Source organism: Rhinopithecus bieti, unplaced genomic scaffold (assembly GCF_001698545.2).
Source record: "Rhinopithecus bieti isolate Rb0 unplaced genomic scaffold, ASM169854v2 scaffold_26546, whole genome shotgun sequence".
In the NCBI taxonomy this organism is placed as follows: Eukaryota; Metazoa; Chordata; class Mammalia; order Primates; family Cercopithecidae; genus Rhinopithecus; species Rhinopithecus bieti.
This window is the reverse complement of record NW_016812367.1, coordinates 38,678-65,771: the sequence shown is the minus strand read 5'-3', so window position 1 is coordinate 65,771 and position 27,094 is coordinate 38,678. Positions and strand designations below refer to the sequence as shown.

The following is a 27,094-nucleotide window of genomic DNA, read 5'->3' as shown; positions in this document are numbered from 1 at the left end:
CCCCCGCCCCCCTCCGACTCCGTCCCGAGGTTTCGGGGCGGGGAGGGGGTTTAAGGTCTCGACGGGCTTGGGTGGAACCGGGAAGGAACGCCCGTGTCCCGCCCTAAGTGTGTAACGCGTGTCTGCCCTTCGAGGTGGAGTTAGGCTGAGTGCGGCACCTCTCAGCAGAGCCGGCTGGTGCCCAGTTCCTGCTCTCCCAGCCGAGGGCGCCGCGCCATCACGCTTTGTCTGCCCCCTCCCCCGGGACCTGGACTCCGGAAGCAGCCGGCACGCGACCACGGCCCCGAAACCGTCCAAGGCGGGGCCTGGCTGGTGTCTGGGCTGTTCCGCGGACTGGGTGCTTGTAGTCCTGACCACTTGGCGCTTCCAGTCTAAGGTGGATTCGGATAAAGAGGCTGTCCCAGAAAACAAGCTCAAGGGGTGCCTATGTTTTCAAGGCACGTGCTCCTATTCAGAACACAACAAAAGCCAGGAGGTTTCAATGGAGACTCCTGACAAGGTTTTCCTGTCAGGATCCCTACCTCCTGAGCAGAGAAGGTAGCTGAAAGTTTCCCTAACGAAGTTTTCCCCATTTTTTTTTTTTTTTTTTTTTTTTTTCCCTGCGGGCTGATTTTATTCAACCAAGGCAGAAAATGTCTCTGAGCTAGTGAGGGTCCGGTAAGGGGCTTGCTGACCTTAAATAAGGTATTCTGCAGTTGAGAGCCCCCAGGCAGTTCCCCCGTGTAAGTACGTAGCATGAGAAATCTGAGGGTCAAAGTCGGAGCCCTATGGGAAACACTTAATGGCCAGAGGAAAAGGGGCCTGAGAAGGAATGATCAGGAGAGGAAGAGAACCAAGAATAGGCTGTCAAAGCAAGGGAGGGCTTAAGTAAGGGAAAGGGTTTAGGTAAGGTTAGACTGCAGATCGTCGGGGGGACGGCGGGCGGGGTGGGGGCGGTGGTTCTGTATTCTGACGGGGATTCGCCGGATAAAAGGGAAAGCCAGAAATCAAAATTGGGAGTTCAAAATGAACTCTTGTGGGTATTAGCCCAATAGCGTGTGGGAGACGTGTTATCCTGTTAGGTAAAAGGAGGGAACAGAAATACCTTTAGTGATCTAACATTACAGAAACTTATGCCATCTGGTTTGGGTAAGTAGGGTAAATTTAGATAAATCTCGGAGATTGTACAGCATTTCAGAAAGTAAGTTGACATGACGAGTTGAATTTTCATGGAGATTGCACTCCAAGAAGTGAAGTTGAAAAGAAACTTGAAAAATTGGAAGGGTAAACTCTTTATGCTACAGAATGAAACAAATGATATTATTTTCGTCTAGAATAGCCACCATTTTTGCATCTACAAATTTAAATCTTACTCATCCTTGAAGGGCCATTTCTTTAAGGTGCTGTCTCTGACATCAGTTCCCACCCATTTTCCTGCCCCTGACCACTCCAGTGAGATGTGAAGTCCTCAAATAGTGGAGTATCTGGAGCCACCTGGTATGCTAACAGATTTTGCCCAAAGAGTGAAATGTATTGATTCTACAATTGATTACATATCCTGTCTCCAGGGAATCTATTAGATAGAATGTTGAGCTGACTGGTCTGGGCGATAGTACAAGGTAGAGTGGGGCTCAAATTGCAGCATATGGGAATGTAAATTCAAGCTGGCACCAAAGAATGTTCTCTTGTTTCATGGAGTATGAGAGATCCTGCCTCATAAGGTTATAAGACAGTGTGGTCAGGACAGCCCACAATTCTGCTCAAAAAAGCAACACTATGTTAAAAAGCAGCCACCTTGAAATACCACCTATAGAGGCCTTTATATTATAGATGTCACACACACTGTTACCCAATAGTAGAGTCTGCTTTGTAATTACATTCATCTCACTTTAGTGTTTTAATTTGTATGCCACCAGAAGGTCTAATGTTTAAAAGTGTGTAGTGATCAGAAGGAAGCTGAGAATGACTAGCACTTCTATGCTGTGTGATGTAGCACTATGGTGCCCCTAGTCACTCTCTGTGGCTTTCTGCTTGGTTTGGAGACAAGGACCTGATTTATATTGTCTTTGGCATCTCAGGCCTAGAACCCAGTAAATCTTTCCAGGTCATTTACTTAAGCTGCTTTGGGCTATTTTGCTCAGTTGGTTTAAGGTCAAAGTGAGTAAGTTAAAGGTAGACATTTCATCCCAGGATCACTGCACCAGTTAGCTTACCACCCTTACATGGCAGCCTCAACCCTTCCTATTAAGTCAGTTACCTGCAAGACTTAATGAAAAGGTTTATCTAAATTTCTGAGAATCTACTACCAATACCAGAAACACTGCCTAATCTGGTGGTTTCATCTCTACACAAGAACAAGTATGTCCAAAAAAACCTTAGGTTAAGTCATGTGTCAAAAGCAACTAGTCAAAGGCTGGGCACGGTGGCTCACGCCTGTAATCTCAGCTTGGAGGCAGAGGTGGGTGGATCACTTGCGCCCAGGAGTTCAAGATCAGCCTGGCCAACATGGTGAAACCCCATCTCTACAAAAAATACAGAAAAAAATTGTCTGGACATGGTGGTGCATGCGTGTAGTCCCAGCTACTTGGGAGGCTGAGGTGGGAGGATGGTTTGAGCCCAGGAGGCAGAGGTTGCAGTGAGCCAAGATTGTGCAACTGCACTCCAGCCTGGGTGACAGAGCCAGACCCTGTCTCAAAAGCAAAAACAAAAACAACTAGTTTAAGACATTTTTTGGCCGGGCGCTATGGCTCACGCCTGTAATCCCAACACTTTGGGAGGCCAAGGCAGGCGGATCACGAGGTCAGGAGTTCAAGACCAGTCTGGCCAATATGGTGAAACCCCGTCTCTATTAAAAATACAAAAATTAGCTGGGCGTGGTGGCGTGCACCTGTGCTCCCAGCTACTCGGGAGGCTGAGGCAGAAGAATCACTTGAACCCAGGAGGCGCGGCTGCAGTGAGCCGACAGCGCACCACTGCACTCCAGTCTGGACCACAGAGCGAGACTCCGTCTCAAAAAAAAAAAAAAGAAAATTTTTAGCTTCGAAGGGCAACCAGAGGAATATTCTCATCACACATTCCAGGATATGTATACTACATACTTACCTTCAGACATCAAAAACACTCATATATGAAAGCCAAGTTCTAGAGTAAAAGTCTAAATTATTGTGTAAATTAAACAAAAGTTTATTATAGAGTAACCTTTACAAAGGTACTCTGTTATTAGCTGCTCGTTATTGATATTTACTAATTAGACTTGCTTTTAGCTATCAAATACTCATTCTATGCTAACCACTTTATATACATGATCTCATTTAATCATCTGAATCCTATAAAGTGATCATTGGTTATTTGCCCTAGGTCAGTTATCAAGTCCCAGAATCAGGATTCAAACCCAGACCTTGCTTGCTCCAAAGCTCTTGCGTTTAATCCGTTCTACTGACTGCTTCAACTTACACAACAAAGTACATAGCAACTTACTTCACTTAGTCATTAGAGCAAACATCTGAGTCCATCTTTCATCAAGATCAAAGGTTTGTCTTAAGAAACCACTTTCCAAGGTAATGTATCATCGAAGGCTTTTCACGATGACACAATGGGTCAGTTTATCTCCAGCACATCAAGGTCACTAAAGGTCTCAGTGCCTGATTTGCTATTTAACACCGAGTCACAAAGGGTCTCCCAGGCATCCCACACTGTCCCAGATGAGTAACATCCCAGGTGTCTCCAGTGTTTCCTGATATTATAAAGCAAGATTTAGTGGCACCAAGCGGTGCTAGAAGCATTCGTTGGTTCACAACACACTATGCAGCGTACATGTGAGGTGGGCAGCGGAAGGTTCCGGCGGGGAGAGGGATTTAGCTCAGAGGTTCTGCAGGGGAATATGATAGGCTGGACTTTCCAGCCTCCTTGTCAGTTTCTGCTACCACCAATGAAAGGGTCTCAGAGCTGAGTCACAGCTGAATGTGCCTTTGGATATACCTGCCATATGGACTGCAGTAACTTTCAGGACTTCTCATGCTATTGGTTCTGGAAACTGTAGCATATCAACAATTTACCATATGTCCTGCCATTTCATGTCCAAACGCCCTTGAAAGAGGAAGTAACAATTTAAGCAGACTCAGTAATGGATTCTTACCTGCAGTGGATTAGCCATGTCATCCCTCTTCACTGATATAGAAAATCAGGAATTGAACTGAGATTTTTTTTTTTGTCAACTTCAATTATTGGCTTGATATGGAGTCCCTGGGTTTCAGAGCAGTCTCTACAATGTCTTATTGATTTCCTAATGTCTATCACTCATTACCCTATAGGTCATTGTACCCCAACACTGATCTGATTCAAATCACATTTAAAAAATTTTCCCAGATGTGTTTTCTGTAATGAATCTACTTAGTGATTTTCCCTCCAGCATTGAAAACTTATTGTGAAAGTATCCTGGTTGACTATGTTATCATTGTAGATCAGACATCAGACTAAAGACTGTGATTGTCTTAGACAATCTATAGGTCTGTGTTGGACAAGCCTGTATATACAGAGACATTCACAAGAGCTAAATGACCTCTGTAGAGGCCATTTCTCATCCAGGTTAGTAAATTAGGGCTTCTCAGCCCTCACTACCAATATCCTCAACTATCAACCATCCAATGAAACATTAAAAAGAAAGTATATTTACCTAAATCCTAAATATTTAAGGAACATTGTAGAATCCTACATAAAAGTATGAAAATATGTAACATATATTTGTCTCTAAATCTTCTAGGGTTACTCTTTATTTTAATCTATAAATATCAATGTCCTATTTCATGTAATTATAGGAAGTACAGCATCCTTCAGAGTATTCTGATGACTTCTGGAGAGGCTGTTAACTTTTCTGGTAGCCCCTGACACGTCTTACTCTGATTTCTGTTCTGGCTCCGTCTCTCAGTTCCCCTATACTATCTCATCTGCAATTGCTGTCCTTCACAAAGTTTTGTGCCAACTATGGACACAGATCCTTTGTCCTTTATTTCCCAAAGCCTATTAATACATAGCTTTAATGAGAAATAGGCTTAAAACTTTGAGGATGCAGGACCGGGCGCAGTGGCTCATGCCTATAATCCCAGCACTCTGGGAGGCCGAGGCGGGTGAATCACAAGGTCAGGAGATCGAGACCATCCTGGCTAACATGGTAAAACCCCACCTCTACTAAAAAACACACAAAAATAAGCGGGGCTTGGGAGCGGGCACCTGTGGTCCCAGCTACTCGGGGGGCTGAGGCAGGAGAATGGCATGAACCCGGGAGGTGGAGCTTGCAGTGAGCCAAGATCACACCACTGCATTCCAACCTGGGCAACAGAGTAAGACTCTGTCTTAAAAAAACAAACAAACAAACAAACATAAAAAAAAAAGTTGAGGCTGCAGGAGTCCCCCTGCATTAGTCCGTTTTCACACTGCTATAAAGAACTTCGTGGCAACTGGGTAATATATAAAGGAGAGGGGTTTAATTGAATCACAGTTTCACATGGCTGGGAAGGCCTCAGGAAGCTTATAATCATGGCAGAAGGGGAAGCAGGCACCTTCCTCACAAGGCAACAGGGGAGTGAAGTGTGTGTGAAAGAGGAATTGTCAAATACTTATAAAAGCGTCAGATCTCATGAGAACTCACTGGCTATCAGGAGAACAGCATGGGGGAAACCACCTCCATGATCTAATCACCTCCCACCAGGTCCCTCTCTCAACACGTGGGGATTAGGGGGATTACAATTTAAGATGAGATTTGGGTGAGGACACAGAGCCAACTATGTCATCCCATTTATCCTCGGTTTCACTTCACATGGTTTTAGTTACCTGCAGTCAACTGCACTCAGAAAATATTAAATGGACAATTCCAGAAATAAAACCTCATCTGTTTTAAATTGCCCACTGTCGGGAGTAGTTTCATGAAATCTTGCATGGCCTGGCTCCCTCCTCCCCAGGTGGTGAATCCTCCCTTTGTCCAGTGTATCCATGCTGTATCCCCTACCTGACAGTCACGTAGTAGCCATCTGGGTTGTCAGATCCACTGGGACAATATCACAGTGCTTGTGTTCAAGTAACCCTTACTGATAATAATTCTTGCCCCAATGCATGACAGCAGTGATGCTGGCCATTTGGGTATGCCAAAGAGAAGCTGCAAAGCGCTTCCTTAAAGTGGAAAGGTGAAAGTTCTCGACTTAAGGAAAGAAAGTAAAATCATATCCTGAGATTGCTAAGATCTACAACGAGAGCAAGTCTTCTATTTGTAAAATTGTGAAGAAAAAATAAATTCATGCTAGTTTTGCTGTCATATCTCAAACTGCATAAGTTACAGCCACAGTGCCCCATGAGTGCTTAGTGAAGATGGAAAAGGGATTACGTTTGTGGGTGGGAGACATGAACAGAAACGTATTCCAATCGATGCCAACTGAGTTCAGTACTGTCTGTGGTTTCAGGCACCCACTGGGGGTCTTGGAACGTATCACCGAGGATAAAAGGGGACTGAGATACTGGAGGGTGGGTACAGCACAGAAGTGAAAACAGCTTAAAATTTAGCATCAGAACTAACAATTCTGAAGGTGCCAAATCATTCCCCATTAAGTAGGATCATTTCTTACTGGCCTTTCTCTCCTTAGGTCCCAACCAACCAAGTTCCTTTGAATCATTCTCAAATTTTCTTTGAAGAACTCTCTCCTTTTGGGTGGGCGTGGTGGCTCACACCTGTAATTCCAGCACTTTGGGAGGCTGAGACAGGCAGATTGCTTGAGGCCAGGAGTTCGAGACCAGCTTGGCCAACATAGAAAAACCCTGTCTTTACTAAAATTAGAAAAATTAGCCAGACACGGTGGTGCACACCTGTAATCACAGCTACATCAGGAGGCTGAGGCACAAGAATTGCTTGAACCCAGGAGGCAGAGGTTGCAGTGAACCGAGATGGCACCACTGCACTCCAGCTGACCGACAGACTCCCTCCTTCCTTCCTTCTTTCCTTCTGTATTTATTGGGCACTTGCGTATGCCACATACTGTTCTTGATGCTAAAGATACAAAAGTATATAAGACAAAGTGCCTATCCCCATGGAGGTTAGGTTGCAGTGGAAGAGAGAAAAAAATGGAAATAAATAAAATACTTCAACATTTTACATGTGCTATGAAAGAAACAAACCAGGGACTGAAGGAGGGCTTGTTTTAGGGGGGCTGGTCAGAAAAGGTCTCTTGGCAGCTGTAACATTTTAGTTGAAGCTAAAGGAAAAGGGGAAGCCGGATGTGTGAAGGAGGGGATAAAACCTCCTGCAAGTCTCACTGAACTCCATGAGGAAATTGTGAAGGTGCTCGGGGAAGTTTTGTTTGTCATAGGAAGAAAAACTTGGAAACAATGTAGAGATCCATCATTAGGGGAATGAGTAAGTAGAAAATATACATGAATACTACATATCAGTTAAAAGCTATGAACTAGATTTGTGTACAGCAGTATGAACAGACCTAAAAAACTTAATGTTGAGAGGAGAAAAAAACTCGCGATTTACAAAACCATTTATGCAGATATTTAAAAACCCACAACTACCCTACATATTTTCAAGGCCACGTGAACATCTGAATAAGTGACTTGAGGAAAGATTGGAAGGACAATATATGAAACACACTGGAGATGTGCTTCTCAGAGGTCTGAACTTGGCATAAAGAGACCACTGAGGCTCAGCATCCCGTTTCCTCTGCAGCTTTGCCACCTGACAAATACTTGGTCTGATTTTCAACACGATGTTCCCTATGGCTGCAGCAGGCCTTCTGCCTCTACAGTGTGCTTTAACTTACAATTGACTGACTTGAGCTTGTTATTTTCCTTCTTCAAAGTTTTTTGTTTTTTTGTTTGTTGTTGTTGTTGTTGTTTGAGACAGAGTTTCACACTGTCACCCACGCTGGAGTGCAGTGGCATGATCTCGGCTTACTGCAACCTCCACCTCCTGGGTTCAAGCGATTCTCTTGCCTCAGCCTCCTGAGTATCTGGGACTACAGGCATGCACCACCATGCCCAGCTAATTTTTTTGCATTTTTAGTAGAGACAGAGTTTCACCATATTGGTCAGGCTGGTCTCGAACTCCTGACTTCAAATGATCCACCCACCACGGCTTCTCAAAGTGTTGGGATTACAGGCGTGAGCCTGGCCTCAAAGTTTTAAACATAATCAAAGACAGACAACTCTTACACAGTGCTTATAATTGCCATTGCCCCCATGCTATTCAAGTGCCTCCAGCTACTGCATCAGCCAGTGTTTCACCTCCACCTGGAAGTCATTCCAGTTCCCCACCAGTGAGGGTTTTTCTAGATCCAAGGGCTGCCTTCTTTTTCCTATTTTACCACCTTGTCTCCCTTAGAAGTAATGATGAGGGTCATCCTTGCCTTATCACTATTTGCGAAGGGAATGCTTCTAATACCTACAGGTCACGTTTGGCAGGCTTCCAAATTAACCTGCCTGGGGAGGTCTTGTGGTTCCTGATGACCTTCTGTCCTGAGCAAAGAATCTTCTTGTGAGTTCCTCATATTGTTGACATGCTGATTAATGCATAACCCACTGACGTTGAACAAGACACTGATTTGTTTCTGAATCCTGAAGTTTTACTGACTGTTCTGCATGTAGAATATTGTAAACCGCATGTTGTCATCTGTAGCCAATGACTGTAACCTCTACTGTACCCTCCGGTGCAGAGGGTACGACTCCTCTGGGAAGGAGTCCCCTCTCTTCTCAACTTTCTTATAAAAGCCTTCCACCTTGTAGCACACTCTGGAACGTGCCAGCCTTTTTGGTGTGTCTTCCCAGGTCAAGCCTCACATTTGGTTTCCAATACAACTTTGTCAAATCAGCCTTAGTTTTGGTCAACACTTTCAAGATGTTAGTTAAGTTTAATGTTATAACTTTTCTTCTCAATATGTTGTGGAAATATGTTCATCCCAATAAATATTTATACAGTCAATCCTTATAATAATAATAATAATAATAATTATTATTATTATTATTATTTTTTGAGAGGGAGTCTCACTCTTTCGCCCAGGCTGAAGTGCAGTGGTGCGATCTCAGCTCACCGCAAACTCCGCCTCCCGGGTTCACGCCATTCTCCTGCCTCAGTCTCCCGAGTAGCTGTAGCTGGGACTACAGGTACCCGCCACCACGCCTGGCTAATTTTTTGTATTTTTATTTGGTAGAGACAGGGTTTCACCGTGTTTGCCAGGATGGTCTCGATCTCCTGACCTCATGATCCGTCCGCCTCGGCCTCCCAAAGTGCTGGGATTACAGGCATGAGCCACCGTGCCTGGCAGTCAATCCTTATTATTAGTGGGGGGATTTTGTATTTACAAAGTTGCCTACTCACTAAAATTTATTTGCAACCCCAATCCAATACGTGAGTCACTTACATGGTCATTCACAGACATGAGCAGAGCAGCAAAAAAAAATGTTGCTCAATGCAAAGATTCCCAGCCGAGTTCAAATGAGGCAACCTCTGCCATCCTGTTTCAGCTGCCACACGCAAAACCAGCGCCCTTTCCACGGTTTATTCAGTGCCACATTTTCCCCATGTTTGTGCTCACTGTTGATGCCTTGACTGTTCAAAGTGGTCCCAAGCACTGTGCTGAAGGGCTGACTCATGTTCCCAAGTGCAGGAAGCTGTGATGTGCCTTACGGAAGAAATACATGTTAGATAAGCGCCATTCAAGCATGGGTTATAGTGCACTTGGCCAGGAGGTGAATATTAATGAATCAACCATGTATATTCAATAAGATGTCTTTCAGCAGAAACACAGACAAAAAAGGTCACATACTGAACAGTTGATGAAAGGGTCACGAGCAGAGGCTCACAGGAACTGTACCCCCTGTATCTCCCTGGAGGTAGTGGTTCAGTATGCACGGACTCGGGGTTCACAGGCACTCTGTCGAACCTAACTGATGCCACATAATGAGAATCAACTGCGTATATTAAGATTAAAAAAATGTTGCATGGGAAAATCCTTGTACTGAAAACAGTTCATGTTCTATCTGAAATAAATTCTAAGTATCTATATGCTCTCCCTTTAATTGTATTTCCCTGACGACTTGGCTCTCCTTGACAGTTCCTAGTTTTGCAGAATTTGCTCATAAAATTCCTTGCAGTTACAATCTACGTTCCATTTACATTGTTACATAGTTTCTACAGTGGTCATATCAACTGATTTCATTCTCCTTTTATTAACTCATTAATGAGAAAATACTCTCAACATTAATGTTATGAGCTATATATATATACACACATCTATAACTATATATACATATTGCATGTATATTGAACATGCGTTATCATAAAATTAATAACTGAAAACTGATCTTCCAGTTCGATCCATTGAAGCACATAATACCATCTTTCAAGGAATAACTTTCCATTCTTCAGTATTATATTACATCTCTTGATCAAAATCTATGTAAAAGGATAAAATTCTTCAAAACCCACTTCAAAAGACAGCAGTGGCAAGTGTCATAAAAATTATCCGTTACAATTCAGAATTTCTTTTATTTTCTTTCCTTTTTTCTTTCCTTTTTTTTTTTGAGACGGAGTCTCACTCTGTCGCCTAGGCTGGAGTGCAGTAGCATGGTTTCGGCTCATTGCAACCTCCACCTCCTGGGTTCAAGCAATTCTCCTGCCTTATCCTCCCGAGTAGCTGGGATCACAGACATGCACCACTACGCCTGGCTAATTTTTGCATTTTTAGTAGAGACGGGATTTTGCCATGTTGGCCAGGCTGGTCTCAAACCCCTGACCTGAGGCGATTTGCCCACGTCAGCCTCCCAAAGTACTGGGATGACAGACGTGAGCTACCGCTCCCGGGCCAGAATTTCTTTTTATTTTCACAAGCAAGGTTGTCCCTTTTAAGAATCGCTTGACACTTAAAGGGATGACCTTTTCATCAGCTCTCTTTAACACAAGATTAAACGATTTGAGCTGGCTAGGCTTCCACCCATTGCCGAGGGAAACTGTGTGTGCGTTGAGGAATGTGTTCAAAGTTCAGTGAGTTAGCAAATCTGCCTCAGCTTTCACTACCTGCTTGTACAGGGTCTTGAGGTCGGTCAGACCCAAGTGTGAACTGGGGCCTGTCTTGTTCCCTAGATCTCCCTTTGAAGTGTCTTGTTGATTGCCCGCCTGCCCTAAGTGTTATCACAGCCTTAGGAGATTCCGTGCTCTGCTGGCCTCGGATTGCTACCAAATATTGTTTTCAACAAAACCAAGGGAATAGAGCTTTTCCTTGAAACTCCAAATCCTGTCAGCGCCTTTGGGCACCAGTAAGGCAGCCAGTCCCACCAATATTGCACCATGGAGCCAGGGTGGGGGCAGGGGGAGTGAGAACGGGAGCAGTTCTAAGACGATGTGTCACACACTTTGTTGATCTTACCAAGGTTCAGTAGTTTCTCTTGAATAAATGCTTTTCAGCTTGTTGTACGCCTTTGGTTGGTTTCCAGAGTTCTGAAGTAATTCTTTTTAGTAATTTGCTATTTATTTTTTAGTTGCTTCTTTTGGGAGAGAATGTGTCAAGGTCCTCTCTCTGTTCTTCTGGAAGTTCCCCATGGGTATAATTCAAAATTTTCTGTTTTAATTTAATCTAATATATCAAAAATATCATTTAAACATGTAATTTATATCAATATTGTTATTATTATCCTTTTGTAGAGATGGAGCTTCGCAATTTTGCCCAGGCTGGTCTTGAACTCCTGGGCTCAGGTGAGCCATCTGCCTCTACTTCCCAAAGTGCTGGGATTACAGGCCTGAGTCACTGTGCCTGGCCTATAGCAGTATTATTAATGAAGTATTTTGTTTTCTTTTTTTTTCTTGTACCAAGGTTTTATAACTGATATATATTTTACACTTAGAGCTCATCTCAATTTGAACTAGTTACATTTTCAGTGCCTAATAGCCACATTGGCTAGTGGCTACAAGACTGGACACACAGTTTTAATTGTTGCTAGAGTAAAGAAATGCTGCTGGTTTTCAGATATTAATCTTATGTGTTGTCACCTTGCTAAATTCTCTTGTCATGTCTAATTTCCTGTCTTTAAATTATTTGGGGCTTTCTAGGTAAAAGATTGTATCATCTGCAAATAATAATGGGCTTGTTTCACCTCTTGGTCTTTACACATCTTATTTATTTTTCTTTTGTTACTGTGTGCTACCCTAAGGTGACCAGTACAGCTACAAATGGAAGCAGTGATAGTGGGCAACATTGTCTTGTCAGATCTTACAAGAAATATAGTTAACAATTTGTTGTTAAGAATGCTGTCTGTAACAGGTGTTGATAGCAACTTTTCATTAGATTGAGATGGTTCCTTTCCATATCAAATTCATACACACACATTCTTGGTGGGCATTTTATTTGCTTTTTATTCTTCTTTTGAGATGATTACATGGTTTTTATAGTAATATAAAATTACATTTAGAGTTTCTTTAACTTTAAGCTACTTTTTTCATTGGGGGAAAAACCTTTTATATATTATACTTTTCTGGGTCATTGTCGCAATTTTTTAAAGGCTTTTTGTGTCTATGTCCATGAATGAGATTGGCCCCCTCTCTTTATTCTCCTGTAATTCATTATTCACCCAGAAGCTGGAAAAGTCTTAGAAATACTGAACTCATTACTTCTCTATAGAAAGCTATAAAAAATTTCTAAGTTTATTTAAAACAAATTTAAAAGCATTATTCCGGCCAACAAGGCCTTACAAAATCTAGTGTATCTTATGCTATTCTCCATTTACCTTCAGCCTTTTTCAGTGCTACTCAATGTTTTTCTGGATAGCTTATCTAGTTCATTAAGACAAGAAAGATAAAATGAATTGCAGAAAGCAAACAAACAAACCCATCATTATTTGTGGATGCTATCATTGTATGTGTAGAAAATGGAAAATATGTCTGTAATCCCAGCACTCTGGTAGGCCAAAGTGGGTGGATCACCTGATGTCAGGAGTTCAAGACCAGCCTGGCCAACGTCATGAAACCCCGTCTCTACTAAAAATACAAAACTTAGTTGGGCATGTTGGCACATGCCTGTAATTCCAGCTACTCAGGAGGCGGAGACAGGAGAACTGCTTGAACCCAGGAGGCAGAGGTTACAGTGAGCCGAGATCTCACCACTGCACTCCAGCTTGGGCGACAGAGTGAGGCTCCGTCTCAAAAAAAAAAAAAAAAAAGAAAATGCCAAATAAGGCCCAGCATGGTGGCTTACTCCTATAATCCCAGCACTTTGGGAGGCCGAGGAGGGCAGATCACTTAAGCTCAGGAATTTGAGATCAGCCTGAACAACATGGTGAAACAACATCGCTACAAAAAATACAAAAAAATTAGCCAGCCTTTGTGGTGCAGGCCTGTAGTCCCAGCTACTGAGGAGGCTGAGGTGCAAGAATCGCTTGAGCCCAGGAGGCAGAGGTTGCAGTGAGCCAAGACTGTGCCACTGCACGTTGGCCTGGGCAACAGAGCCAGACCCTATCTCAAAAAAAAAAAAAAGGAAAGAAAGAGAAAATGCACAACATAACCTGTAAATCATTAGCAAAGTTGATGGATATAAAATCAGTGTAAAAAAATCAAATACGTTTCTGTCAACAGTATATCTTAGCAAAGTTTTATCATTCCTACCATTTTACCTTATGGTAAAAATGATAAAACTTTGCTAAGATATCTTGAGGAAGACCTACAAGAAGATACCAAATTCATTGGGTAAAAGACTCAGTATTAAAAATATGGCCCATTCTTTCCAAATTGATCCATTAGATCAATCACAAACAAAATCCCAATGGGGCTTTTTGTAGAAACTGAGAAGCTGATTCTAAAAAAAATATAATAAAACTACAAAGAGCCAACACTCACCAAGTGACTTGAAGAAGAATAAGGCGGGAGCACATGCTCTAACAGATATGACAGTAAATCTATAGTGACTAAGACAGCATGATGTCGGTACAAGGATAGATAAGTAAACCAACAGAACAGAATAGAGAGCCCAGGAACGGATCTCCGTGCATTGGGTGCCTCTGGAAAAAGATTCTGGACTTTGATATATGTGGCAAGAAGTTTCATAAGGAGCATTCTCAGTAAGAGGACCTTGAGGTGAGCAGATGTGCTGCTTCAGCTGGTCCTGTCAGGAAATCTGTGTCTGAAGTCGCCTGTTGCTTCAGCTGGTCCTCTCAGGAAATCTGGGTCTGAAGTCACCCTTCACAGTTGTCCCAGTTGAGTTAGGAGGTCCTGATCTTTATATTCCAACGGTGACCAGTCATTAGAGATAGGCTGACCCCAGGGAAGGCATGTAGCTTTGAGAAAGAAGCTTCCTTAGGTTGAGGGCAGTTTGTAGACGGTGACTCATCTGTAAGCCGGCAGCCGGAGCAGTGAGTGTGCTGGTCCTGAAGTGGGATGTGGGTGGCACAGCACCATGTCCACTGCAGGCCACCCTTCCACTGCAATAAGCCCATGCCATCTGGAGCTACTCTTCCAGGTTTCTGGCTGGTCTCTTTTCCTGAAGAGGAGATAGGTTAATGGGATGAGGTTTGGCACCTTCTGCTGCAGCTGGTTTCCAGGCCACAGCTAGTACCCACTGTCTCCCTCTACTTTCCAGCTTAGATTCTCTGCACCTGTGGCTAGCTCCTTTGCTGGTCTTGGCAGCTCATCTGGGAAGGTAACCCAGGCCCTCAACCCTGTGTGGTCTAAGCCCCTAGTCACCCTGTCCTTCTCAGGCCACGGCTTACTTACTTGTCCATTTACTGTTAAGACTGGGAAAGAGCCTGGGCACTGAGGCTCACGGTTGTAATCCCAGCACTTTGGGAGGCCAAGGCAGGCAGATCACGAGCTCAGGAGTTCAAGACAAGCCTGGCCAACATGGTGAAGCCCCATCTCTACTAAAGATACAAAAAATTTAGCCGGGTGTGGTGGCGTGCACCTGTAATCCCAGCTATTTGGGAGGCTGAGGCAGAAGAATCGCTTGAATCTAGGAGGTGGAGGTTGCAGTGAGTTGAAATTGCCCCATTGCACTCCAGCCTGGGCGACAGGTCGAGACTCTGTCTCAAAAAAAAAAAAAAAAAAAAAACTGGGAAAGACGGTACCAAGATCACCTGAATTGGTCGCTCAGTGTCTCGCTTATCTTCGGTGTCCCCATGATGTAACAGCAGTCCGGCCTCCTCCTGATCATCAGGGCTAGTCACCTCCAGCAGGATTCTGACTCTTTTTCTTGCCTTCTAATCTCTTGGCACAAGGCACCCAAATAAATGGGCAACAGGTCAGCTGTAGCTTCAAGTTTAATGGGACTTTTTCTGTGTCTTTCTGCATCGTCCCTCTGAGACCTAAGCCTCTCGATCCGCAGAGTGTAGAATTGTGGGGAAACAAAGCACAGATTCTTCTCATGGTGTTTTTGCCCCATCACAGATCTCTCTAATACTGCAGGGTCTTCCAGACTTTACAGCCCAACTGACACCTGCTCTCTTGCCATTTCCCACTCTGGGTCTCAATCCTGAGTAGCTTTTCCTGTGGTCATGGCTGGCCTTAGAGGATGGGCCCCACCCAGCTTCTCAGTGATGCTGGTGACCCTCTTGTCAGCACTTTCCTTATCTCCTTGGAGGATGGAGCCTCCTCCAGGCCCTCTCACAAGGCAGAGTCAGCTGATGAGTTTCCTGGCCTTGTAGAGCACATCCCCTCTAGCATATCTCCTTCCGGGTCTTATGTTGCCCTCATCTGCCATTTTCCACAGCACTTCCAGCATGTGCACTTCATGCAGGGTGAGTGGCACTTTCCCCAGGCTTCATCTCTAGCAGCACGTTAGCTTTGTCTCCCAGGGGCCTTGCCCAGGTGTTAGATCCTGTGTCACAGCAGAGTGCTCCCATATCAATAAACTTGCCCTCCCCAGGCTTCTGTTGCACAGCCCTTGATGAGCACCTTTGCAATCCAGCCCATGTTTCCTCTTTCAGCTCCTGCCAGTGCTGTGAAGCAGGTTCACTGTTGACTGTGCTCTAGTTACCGCACTGTCTGAATCTGGTGAGACAGAACACCCACATATAAACTACATGAAGAGGGTTTATTACTTACTCATAGGCAGCAAGGGACAATGGAATTCGTTGGAAGCTAATCCCCAGGACTCAGGAAAGCCGCCTGAGGTTGGATTGGAGTCTGGCTGTTTGTATGCTCCACTTGGACTGCAGCCAAATGGCCATGAAAGAAAGTGCATCCTGGGTTTTATGCCCCAGGGCAACGTGACTCACTGGAATAAGACACGAAGGACATCCTGTTTCTGGGGCAGGGGAACTGGAACAGAGCCCAGGCCTTTCCAGCCAGTTTCTCCTTATCTCACGTTGTTGTGTTCCCACCACATTCTATGGTTTTTCTTGAGAACTGCAAGTGAGAAAGAGGAGAGAACTGGGTTGGTCCAACAGAACCGACCTGCAAGTATTTGTTGCCAAGGTCCTGCAGTTCCTTTGCCTATGGTTCTTTCCTTCCCTTAAGATGCCCAGCACTTGCCTGGCCAGATTACATTGTACCTTGACCCTAGTTACTGGTCTTGGGATTGGGGAAGAAGGGATTGATCTTGAGAAGGGTGCATGCTTTCTTTAAAGGAGAAGCCTCCGGACCTTCTTTACATCTTCAAGCATGGAAGCAGCACTGACTTAACAGGGAAGAATGGGCCACTTCTGCAGACCCAGGAGGTTCAGAGCAATCTGAGAATGCAAGATTTTTTAGCGCATCAACACGGATATCCCTATTTCAAGTATCAGGCTCCTATTCGTTCCCAATTAGGATCCTGACTTTGGTATAGCAAACCTACTGGAGTTGAGCATCCAACCTTCTCTGGAATTCTACTATTCTTATGTCTAAGTCCTGTGAGTACTCACCATATTCTCTTTCTTGACTTAGTGATTGATTTCGTATTTGCTTTATGAGTTTTCAACTCTATGTGCTATGGTTTGAAAGTTTTTGTCTCCTTCAAAGTCTGTGTTGAAACTTAATCCCCAGTGCAACAGTATGAAGAGGTGGAGGCTTTAGGAGGTGATTAGGCCATGAGGGCTGTGCTCTCATGAATAGATTAGTGCCTTATAAAAGGGCTTCAGGGGATGAGTTCACCCCTTCTACCTGTGGTGTCATGTGAAGATGCAGCTTTTCTCACTTCCAGAGAAAACAGTGTCCATGCCGCCATCTTGAAAGCAGAGACCAGGCCCACACCAGACACACCCAACCTGCCAGTACTTTGATCTTGGACTTTCCAACCTCCAGAATGGTGAGAAATAAATTTCTATTATTTGTAAATTACCAAGTCTGTGGTATTTTCTTATAGCATCACAAATGGACTAAGACACTATGGGAAAGCTATGGCCACACAGGCCAAATCTGGCCTGCTGACTGTTTTTGTAAATGAAGTCTTACTGGAGAACAGCCATACCCATTCACTTACCTATCATCTATAGCTGCTTTCCCACTAGAGTGGCAGAATCGAACAGTTATGGCATTGTATGGCCCGCCAAAGATGAGAATATTTATCCAGCTAGTTACAGAAGAAGTTTGTTGAGCCCTGCGTTCTACCATATATTTTAATTTTCTCTTTTGTATATGTATTATATCTCTTAATCTAAAAAAAGAAAGAAAATCTAGCAGCTATCCACTCATCCTGAGAACATATATATAATTATTATGCCTTCCTATAAACAATTCTTTGATGATTTAAAACCAATCTAAATATTTGCCAAGGGCCTTCGTGGTGAAGGCTTTGCACATCAGCCTATAATTTAGGTTTGGGGATTAGTTGAGTCACACTTGGGAAACCTGCAGCCCACCAATCTCACCTCACTCTTTTATTCCCCTTCATGCTGCTGCAGGCAAATTCCTCAGGTCAAGGAGGACCACCAGGTGGCTGTCTGGGGGTCATCAAAGGTGACCTGAAAAGCCCTTTTCTGCACTGGAGACATGACGATGGAATAGGGACAACATCTCTAACATCAGGAAGGTTACCAGAGGTGACTTGCTGGGAGAAAAGGTGAGAGCAGGGAAGAGAAATGTTTACTATTTGGGGGCATAGTACATTTGGAACAGCGACCCTGGGGGTCAGTTATAAGGCATACAGATGAGCAGAAGGATCCCTGGAGAGCTTTACTCACAGACAGGAGGACATGGAGACGTGTGTGTACATGAACTTGCTCACTGAGAGCAGCTGTGATGATGTACCTAAAATCGGAAATGTGGGTAGGAGTGACAGTGTGCCTGAGCCTAAGACAGGAGGGGTTGGTGGGTCCTTTGGGGAGCGACAAGGGGGTAGTGGCTGCAGCCCCTCCCCAGAGTGGTGTGTGTGTGTGTGTGTGTGTGTGTGTGTGTGTGTCTGTGTCTGTGTGTGTGTGTGTCTGTGTGTTATGGTGAATGAAGGGGAAGGGATCGTGGTAATGCATGATATTGCAAGGGTGATGGGAGCATTGGCTTGCTTCTTCATCCTTACAGCTGGGATTGATGCATATTTTCCCACCTGCCTCTTTGTTAAAATCTTTGCCTTTTTAAGTAGCTGAGAAGGAGGGCGGGGGTAGTGTCATGTTGTGAGCTGAGTCACAGGAAACTTAGGCTGTCAGACACATATGGGGAAAGGGTGGCAATCTGAGAGGTAGGAAGAGGATATTTCAGGGGGAGAGTGGAGGAAGCTCAGTGAAAGGGAGCTTAGTGGCTCCTGCTCTATCAAGCATTTTCTAGCTGGATGGTGATCACGTAGGTCTTTCTGATCTCCTCAACCAGGTTGCAGCTGCCTTAGTGTTCTGACAGCCAATAGCTCACTTCCCGTCCTTTCTGTTCTCCTTCCTGTAGGGTAGAGAGTACTTCGTGGGGAATGTGGTTGGAAGAGCTGGGAAACGTCTGCTACTGTGGGGCACAGGCTTCCAATTAGAACATGCGGCTGGATCTAGTGCAGGGTGGGCCCCGCTCCATCACCACCCTTGATATGAAGTGGCATTGTGTGTCTTTGTCTTATTTTCCCTAAATAAGAAGTGCTTTTTACTTAAGAAATTCAGCCAAGAATTCTATTGCCTCTGGTCTTCGTCTCCATGTCCTTACATGCCCCACGGCTTGAAGGTGAGGAGCTGTGTCTCCAGGGCCTGTGTTGTTCTCGTAACTTCTGTCCTGCTATGCCAATCCTCAAGCCTAGGGAAAAGTGACTGGAGAGACTTAAGAAAAGAAACTAAATCGGGCTGGGCGCGATGGCTCATGCCTGTAATCCCAGCGCTTTGGAAGGCCAAGGTGGGTGGATCGCCTAACGTTGGGAGTTCGAGACCAGTGTGACCAAAATGGAGAAACCCCGTCTCTACTGAAAATACAACATTAGCCAGGTGTGGTAGTGCATGCCTGTAATCCCAGCTACTCGGGAGGCTGAGGCAGGAGAATCACTTGAACCCTGGAAGCAGAGGTTGCAGTGAGCTGAGATTATGCCACTGCACTCCAGCTTGAGCAACAAGAGTGAAACTCCATCTCAAAAAAAAAAAAAAGTAAAAAAAAGAAACTAAATCAACATAAGCAGCTTTGATTATTTAATAAAGGTACCTGTTCTCACTTTATTTCAATGTAAAATGAATCTAGGAAAAGTCTTACTAGTTATTCAGGAGCTATAGAGGAGTGTTGTGATGGTAATCTAATATTCTTAAAGTTTAGAATACGTCATCTTCGGCTTTCTGTTATTGTTTGTGTGTGTGTGTATGTGTGCGCATGTGCGCTTATGTTGTGTGCATGCACACCATAAGGATTCAGGAAAACGCCAGTGTTATCCTGTGGATGTAAGTATGTTTAATCACCTTTGTTAGTTGAAGAAGAGTATGGCGGATGACATTATTGTTCACCAAATATTCACTCCTTCTCTGACAACATCCGTGGGAAGAGGATAATGCCCTGCTCTATTAGTATAGGCCTCAGCCACATCACTTGGCCAGTTAAATGTAGGTAGGAGTGACAGTGGGCCACTGCCTAGGCCTGACAGTGTTCTGCGTGTTTCCCTTGCCCCTCTTACACTCCTGCCTTTCACCTCAACCAGAATATGCCTTGGATACATACTGGTCCAGGGAGGAGAGACTCATGAAGGCAGCATAGAATCAAACCCCAGCTTGGACTCAAACCAAGCTGGGCCTCTCCTAGATCAGCCAAACGCAGCCAGACTGCAGATGCGTGAGAGAGAAATAAAGGCTTGCCGTGGGCAACTGAGTTTTGGGGTGTTATACACACTCTTGTAAAATTAGCTAACTGGTATGGAGACTTCTAACGTTCTAATGTCTAATCTCCCCTTCTTCCTTAGCAGTAGTTCTCCTACCCAATAGTTAGCTGCTGCTAGTCACTTAGCCTAAAGATTGTATGTTTCTGACTCTTGCAGATTGGTAAGGCCTTGTAACTAGTTCCAGGGAATAACAAGTAAGTAGAAATGTTCCTAAATGGAGAGGGTGTACATTTCTGTTCTTTGCCCTCCTCCCATGGGTATAGCACAGGTGCGATGGCTACATCAGGGATCCATAAAGTGCTGCCTAGTGGCTGGCCAGATGTTTTTAAAGTTTTATTAGAATATAGTCATGATGGCTGGGCACAGTGGCTCACATCTGTAATCCCAGCACTTTGGGAGGCCAAGGTGGGAAGATTACTTGGGCCCAGGAGTTCGAGTCCAGCCTGGGCAACCCTATCTGTATTGAAAATTTGTACAAAGTAAAAAAGATAAAAATATATAGTCATGCATATTCATTTGTACATTGTCTGCTGCTTTTGTATTACAAAAGTGGAATTGATTAGTTATGACAGAGACTTTGTGGCCAGCAAAGCCTAAAACATTTCGTCTCTGGCTCTTTAAGCATGAATTTACTCGCCCCTGGCCTAGAATACGAATTGCCTCCTTATACCATAAAGAACCTGAGAAAACAATATGCTGTAATACAATGCTTTTTCCCTGGGAATTTCTTTCAATATTTACTAGTGTCCATCTACCTTTTAATGTTTTTCAGAGATGGGATCTCACTCTGTCTCCCAGGGTGGAGTGTATTGGCGTGATCACAGCTCATGACAGTCTCAAATTCCTGGGCTCAAGCAATCCTCCTGCCTCGGCCTCCTGAGTAGCTGGGACTACAGGTATGTGCCACCATGCTGGGCTAATTTTTTTTAAAAAAGTTTTCGTAGAGACAGGGTCTTACTATGTTGACCAGGCTGATCTTGAACTTCTGCCCTCAAGCAACCCTCTCGCTTCAGTCTCCCAGGTACCTGGGATTCTGGGCTCAAGCCATCTACTTATTTTTAATTAATTAATTTATTTATTTATTGAGATGGAATTTTGCTCTTGGCACCCAGCTGGAGTGCAATGGTACGATCTCAGCTCACTGCACCCTCTGCCCCTGGGTTCAAGCAATTCTTCTGCCTCAGCCTCCCCAGTAGCTGGAATTACAGGCGCCTGCCACCACGCCCAGCTAATTTTTGTATTTTTAGTAGAGACGAGGTTTCACCATGTTGGTCAGGCTGGTCTCGAACTGCTGACCTCAAGGGATCCTCCTGCCTTGGCCTCCCAAAGTGCTGGGATTTGAGGTGTGAGCCACTAGGCCTGGCCCATCTACTTATTTTTAACTGATACTTGAAAGAAGGAATCATTATCACTAATTATAGTATACAATATTTTCTGTGCACCTTAGTCATAGACACTTTATTGATATGGGATTGAACTTTTCATTGGGTTTCTATTAAGGATAATGTGAAGGGGAACGGGGACTGAGACCTGGGAAGTATATACATTCAAGAGTCTTCCATGTGGGTGCTGGTGAGAGGCACAGGGGTGAACAGGGTTAGCAGGGGCACAGTAGAGCAAGAACAGGGCTGAGGACGAAGCCCTGGGAGCGACAGAACTTGTGGGGTGGGAATAAGAGCCCGTGAAGGAGGCCAGAAAGTCAGGAAGGGAATGCGGGAGAGGAGCAGACCTCGGGAGCTGTATAAGGGAGGGAACTGAATTGCAGCAGGAATGGTGTGCAAAGCTAAAGAAAGAACATGTTGGCTAGGAAATAAGAAGAGAGTGATTTAAAAAATTAGGAAGTCCATTAGCTCAGTATGGGGGTGCATGCCTGTAGTCCCAGCTACTCAGGAGGCTGAAGTGGAAGGATCACTTGAGCCCAGGAGGTCGAGGCTGCAGTGAGCTGTTACTGTGCCACTGCACTCCAGTCTGGGCAACAGAGTGAGACGCCATCTCTACTTAAAAAAAAAAAAAAATTTAGAAAGTCCCTAGTTATCAGGGAAATGCAAATTTAAACCACAATGAGCTACAATTTTCCCTCCCCCACTAGAACGGTTAGAATGAAAATTAGATAATATCAAGCACTGGCAAAATGTAGTGAAATTAGGCCGGGCACAGTGGCTCATGCCTGTAATCCCAGTACTTTGGGAGGCCGAGGCGAGCGGATCACGAGGTCAGGAGATGGAGACCATCCTGGCTAACATGGTGAAACCCCGTCTCTACTAAAAATACACAAAAAAATTAGCCGGGCGTGGTGGCAGCGCCTGTAGTCCCAGCTACTCAGGAGGCTGAGGCAGGAGAATGGCATGAACCCGGGAGGTGGAGCTTGCAGTGAGCCGAGATCGCGCCACTGCACTCCAGCCTGGGCGACAGAGCAAGACTCCGTCTCAAAAAAGAAAAGGAGCGAAATCAGTCCCTCCACACATGGATGAGAAGAATGTAAAGTGGTGCAGCCACTTTAGAAAAGTCTGGCAGTTGCTCAAATGATTAAACTGTTACCATATGACCCAGCAATTCCACTCCTGGGTATATACCCAAGAGAATTGAAAACATGTGTTCACAAAAAACGTATACATGAATGTTCATAACAGCACTATTCATTATAGTCCAAAAGTGTAACAATCCAAACGTCCATCAGTGGCAGAATGGATAAACAAACTGTGGTCTTTCCACACAGCCATGAAAAGGAATGAAGTGCTGACACATGCCACAGCATGGACGGACTCTGAAAACACTATGCCGACTGAATGAAGGCAGTCACAAAAGGCGATGCATGGTATGATTCCATTCAAATGAAAGTACAGAACAGGGAAATCTGCAGTGAAGGAGGTGGATTAGCGGTTGTTTAGGGCCAGGGGAAGAGGATGGGAGTATGGGGAGTGAAAGCTAAAGGGTGTGGGGTTCCTTTTTGTGGTGATAGAAACATGCTAGAGACCATCGAATTGTGAACTTCACATTGGTGAAGTGTATGGTATATGAAACATAAGGCTCAGTGAAGCTGTTTAAAAAGTTAGGAAGTCACCGGTAGCTTTGAGGAAGCATTTTAAATCAAGTACAGAGTGATGAGGCCAGGAGCCCGGGTATGGTATGTTGAGGGTGATTGGGCGTTGCAAAGTGATGAAGGGGAAGCAATGCTGAGAGGTTATTTCAGGTTTGAGAAGACGTGAGGCTGCTTGGAGAGCAAGAGGAGGTAACCTGTCAGTGGAGAGGAAGAGGGGTCGTCAGGGAGACAGTGACAGTTGATGGAGACAGGGCCAGAGGACGTTCTCAGGGGAGGCACAGGTGGCAAGTGGAGCTTTTGAAGAGGAGAGAGACCAGTTTTCCCCTAAAACATGAGGGAGAGAGAGAAGAATCCTGAGAGCTCATTGAAAACAGGAACCACATGAGATTTGATTTTGTAATCTCTAGCTCAATTAATGGGAAATATACATTTATTCATTCACTAAACATTTAATGAGGGCAGACTGTGCCAGGCACTACTTTCCTGGCTAATGATCCCACAGCGGCCCTCACAGACAAAGCCCGGACTTTCATGGAACTTCCATTCTAGTTCAAGGGGGTGAAACAGCACGCAGGCTGTGGAAGAGACATTAGCATTCACCAAATGTCCATGAGCGCCTCTATTTCCCAGCTCTCCTTGCAGTGAGGCTGAAACCACATGATTAGTTCTGGCCAATGGCCTGTGGGTGCATCACTTTCAGGCTGGGGCAATAAAGAGCTAGTGTGTGGCCTCCTTTTCTCCTCTTCTGCTATGGTGATCTTGGAAACCACACGTCCATGAAGCAATACGGATCCTTTCTGTGTGCAACGTGTTCTCACCTCTTGATTTGCTTTGATTCTCCTCTCTATCTCCTCTTCCATTTCCTTCTCTCTGTCTTTCTTTTAAGTGCTGGTCACAACAGGCTAAATGCTTTCATGAGTCACTAATAAGCTCTTTGAAAAATATTGTTCTAGATCAATACTTAATCTGCACATGAATCATAAGGGATCTTGTTAATACAGGTTCTGGCTCAGTAGCTATGGGTTGGGGCCTGAGAGTCTGCATTCTAAAAAGCTCCAAAGGCAGAAGGTGCAGTGGCTTATGCCCATCATCTGAGCACTTTGGGCCCAGGAGTCTGAGACTGGCCTGAGCAACATACTGAGACTCTGTTTCTACAAAAAACTTTTAAAAAGTAAAAAAACTAAAAAATAGAAAGCTCCTAGGTGGTGGTGGTGTTGCTGCTCCGGGTTCAAGGGTCATAATTTTAGTAGCAAGGTCCTAGAGGGCATCCCTGTGCTCCTGGTAATGACATTTTTGACAAAAGCGTATCTCACTGGAGTAATACACACATGCAGATGTAACAGACTTGCACATATGTATACTCATGTACATGTGTCCAACACACATGTGTGCCATTTAGTTGCATTCGGTAAGTGGATGAACAGATTTGTGACCATCCACTCATCCCCAGGTACCCTTATTGGTATCGGTCAGCTTAAAGATGAGATATGTTCAAACATCTTGTTAATCGGTGTTTTGACTGTGCCATTTAGTTGCATTTGGTGAGTGGGTGAACACACAGTCATCCTTGAGAACAGTCATGGGGGTGGATGGAGGGGAGATAGTGGGGGAGGAAATAAATCAAAACTCCATCAAGAGTCAAAGGGAGCGTCCGGTGCCTGGCAGAGTCCTCACTCTACTTGCTGGGCTTCATCCAAGCCCTTTGTACACATGGGAAACTTCTGGGGACATCAGTCATAATTCCTGCTTTCTACAACCATCCCTTTTGATTTGTACGTCATAAATAAAGTTCATCTTCTGTGTCTGTTGACACCATGCTATACATACCATGGCGTCTCAGTCTCATAAATCTTCTGCCCTTTTTGGCAGCCCCACTAGTCTTATTTATTATTATTGTTGGCAAAGTTGTGGTTTGCTAACAGTGATGAATCTCTGGGAACAGAGTATATGAAAATATGAGCTTTACAAAGAGAATAGCATTAATGCTGATATTAATGAATCATCAGCATGAATACCATTGAGGTAAGAGGTAACTGTAAGGGCCTCTGTATTGTCATGATGGCATTTTAGTGTTTTCATGGGAAGTTTTTCATATACAAAGTAATATACATTAATTTGAGGCTACTATAAGAGTAATGTTTGCAAGCAAACAAAACAAACCTTTTTTCAAAAATGTGCCATTAGGGAATACAATAAGTCCTTGAACATTTCTAATTTAGAGTCATAAAAGCCTTACAAATTTCATCTATTCTTTTGCATGGTACTTAAAGGAAATGAGTTCTACAGAAGCTGATACTCAGCCTCAGGACACTTGTTACAAATTATAAAACTCATTTTATGAAAGTAGGTGCAAGACATGAGTGAATGAATGGGTTACAGAACAATGGAACTAAATCACACACATAAATCACACTTCTAACCAGCAGTGGCTCACACCTGTAATCCCACTACTTTGGGAAGCTGAGGCGGGTGGATCACTTGAGGTCAGGAGTTCGAGACCAGCCTGGCCAACATGGTGAAACCCCGTCTCTACTACAAACACAAAAAATGAGCTGGGCGTGGTGTCATGCATCTGTAATCCTAGCTACTCAGGAGGCTGAGGCAAAAGAATAGCTTGAACCTGGAAGGCGGAGGTTGCAGTGAGCCAAGATTGTGCCACCGCACTCCAGCCTGGGCAACAGAGTAAGACTCCATCTTAGAAAAAATAAATAAATAAAAGTAAATCACACTTCACTCAGCTTCTCAGCCATGCAGGGTACACCTGCTTACTGTATCTTTCCCAAGAGCCACATAATTATGAAAAGAATAAGACTTTCCCTTTTATTATTTTACAGACAGTATAAAAAGTATTTGTTCCTTTAAGACCACTTTATTGAGGTATGATTGACATATAAAGAACTGTACATATTTAATGTATCCAGCTGGATGAATTTAGGAATAAGTATACCCCTATGAAACCATCACCACCACCAAGGCCATATACATGCCCATCACTTTCCCAAGCTTCCTCCTACCCCCTTTATTGTTACTACCATTATTTTGTGGTAAGAGCACTTAACAGAAGATCTGCCCTCTTTGTGATTTTAAGTATCCAAGACAGTATTGTTAGCTATAGGCACTATGCTGTAGGAGATCTCTAGAATTTATTTATCTTGCATAACTAAAATTTTGTACCTTTGACCATCACTTTACATTTCCCCTCCTCCAGCCCTTGGCAACCACCATCCTGCTCTCCACTTCCATGAGTTCAACCATTTTAGATTCCTCATCACACTGAAACCAGGCAGTATTCGTCTTTCTGTATGTGGCCTATTTCAGTTAGCATGATGTCCTCCAGGCTTAGCCAAATTGTCACAAGTGGCAGAATGTCCTTCTGTGTTTTATGACTGAACCCCATTCCATTGCATATACATACCACATTTCTTCATCCATTCCTCCGTCGATGGACACGTCGGTTGTTTCCATATCCTGGCTATTGTGAATAACGCTGCAGTGAGCGCGGGAGGGCAGATGTCTCTTCGAGATCCTGATTTCAGTTCCTTTGGATAAAAACCCAAAAGTTGGATTGTTGGATCATATGATAGTTCTATTTTTAATTGTTTGAGTAACCTCCACACCGTTTTCCATAATAGCTGTACCAATTTACATCACACCAATAGTGTATCAGCGTTTCTGTTTTCCCACATATTCACCAACACTTATCTTTTTTTTCTGAGATGGAGTCTCCCTCTGTCGCCCAGGCTGGAGTGCAGTGGTACGATCTCGGCTCACTGCAAGCTCTGCCTCCAGGTTCATGCCATTCTCCTGCCTCAGTCTCCTGAGTAGCTGGGACTACAGGTGCCTGCCACCACGCCCAGCTAATTTTTTTTTTTTTTTA

General features: G+C 44.2%; 1 protein-coding gene across 6 annotated transcripts in view; it reads right to left on the bottom strand.

Annotated features, from left to right (window-relative positions):
• The window catches only part of CLK4 (CDC like kinase 4), a 69,423-nt gene that overhangs the window by 27,673 nt on the left and 14,656 nt on the right, over positions 1-27,094 (bottom strand). The window contains exons 2-4 of one of the 6 annotated variants that reach the window (XM_017896118.1): positions 26,633-26,756; positions 16,043-16,345; positions 9,381-9,641 (exon numbers count right to left, since the gene is read on the bottom strand). The exons of 1 other annotated variant lie outside the window; for it this stretch is intronic. In XM_017896118.1, coding sequence (XP_017751607.1) covers positions 9,381-9,398 — 18 coding nt within the window. In that variant the 5' untranslated portion in view covers positions 9,399-9,641; positions 16,043-16,345; positions 26,633-26,756. Of the gene's footprint in view, positions 1-1,352; positions 1,372-3,456; positions 3,558-9,380; positions 9,642-16,042; positions 16,346-26,632; positions 26,757-27,094 lie in introns of those variants that run through there. 4 more of the 6 variants (XM_017896119.1, XM_017896122.1, XM_017896123.1 and 1 more) reach the window with 4 other exon arrangements.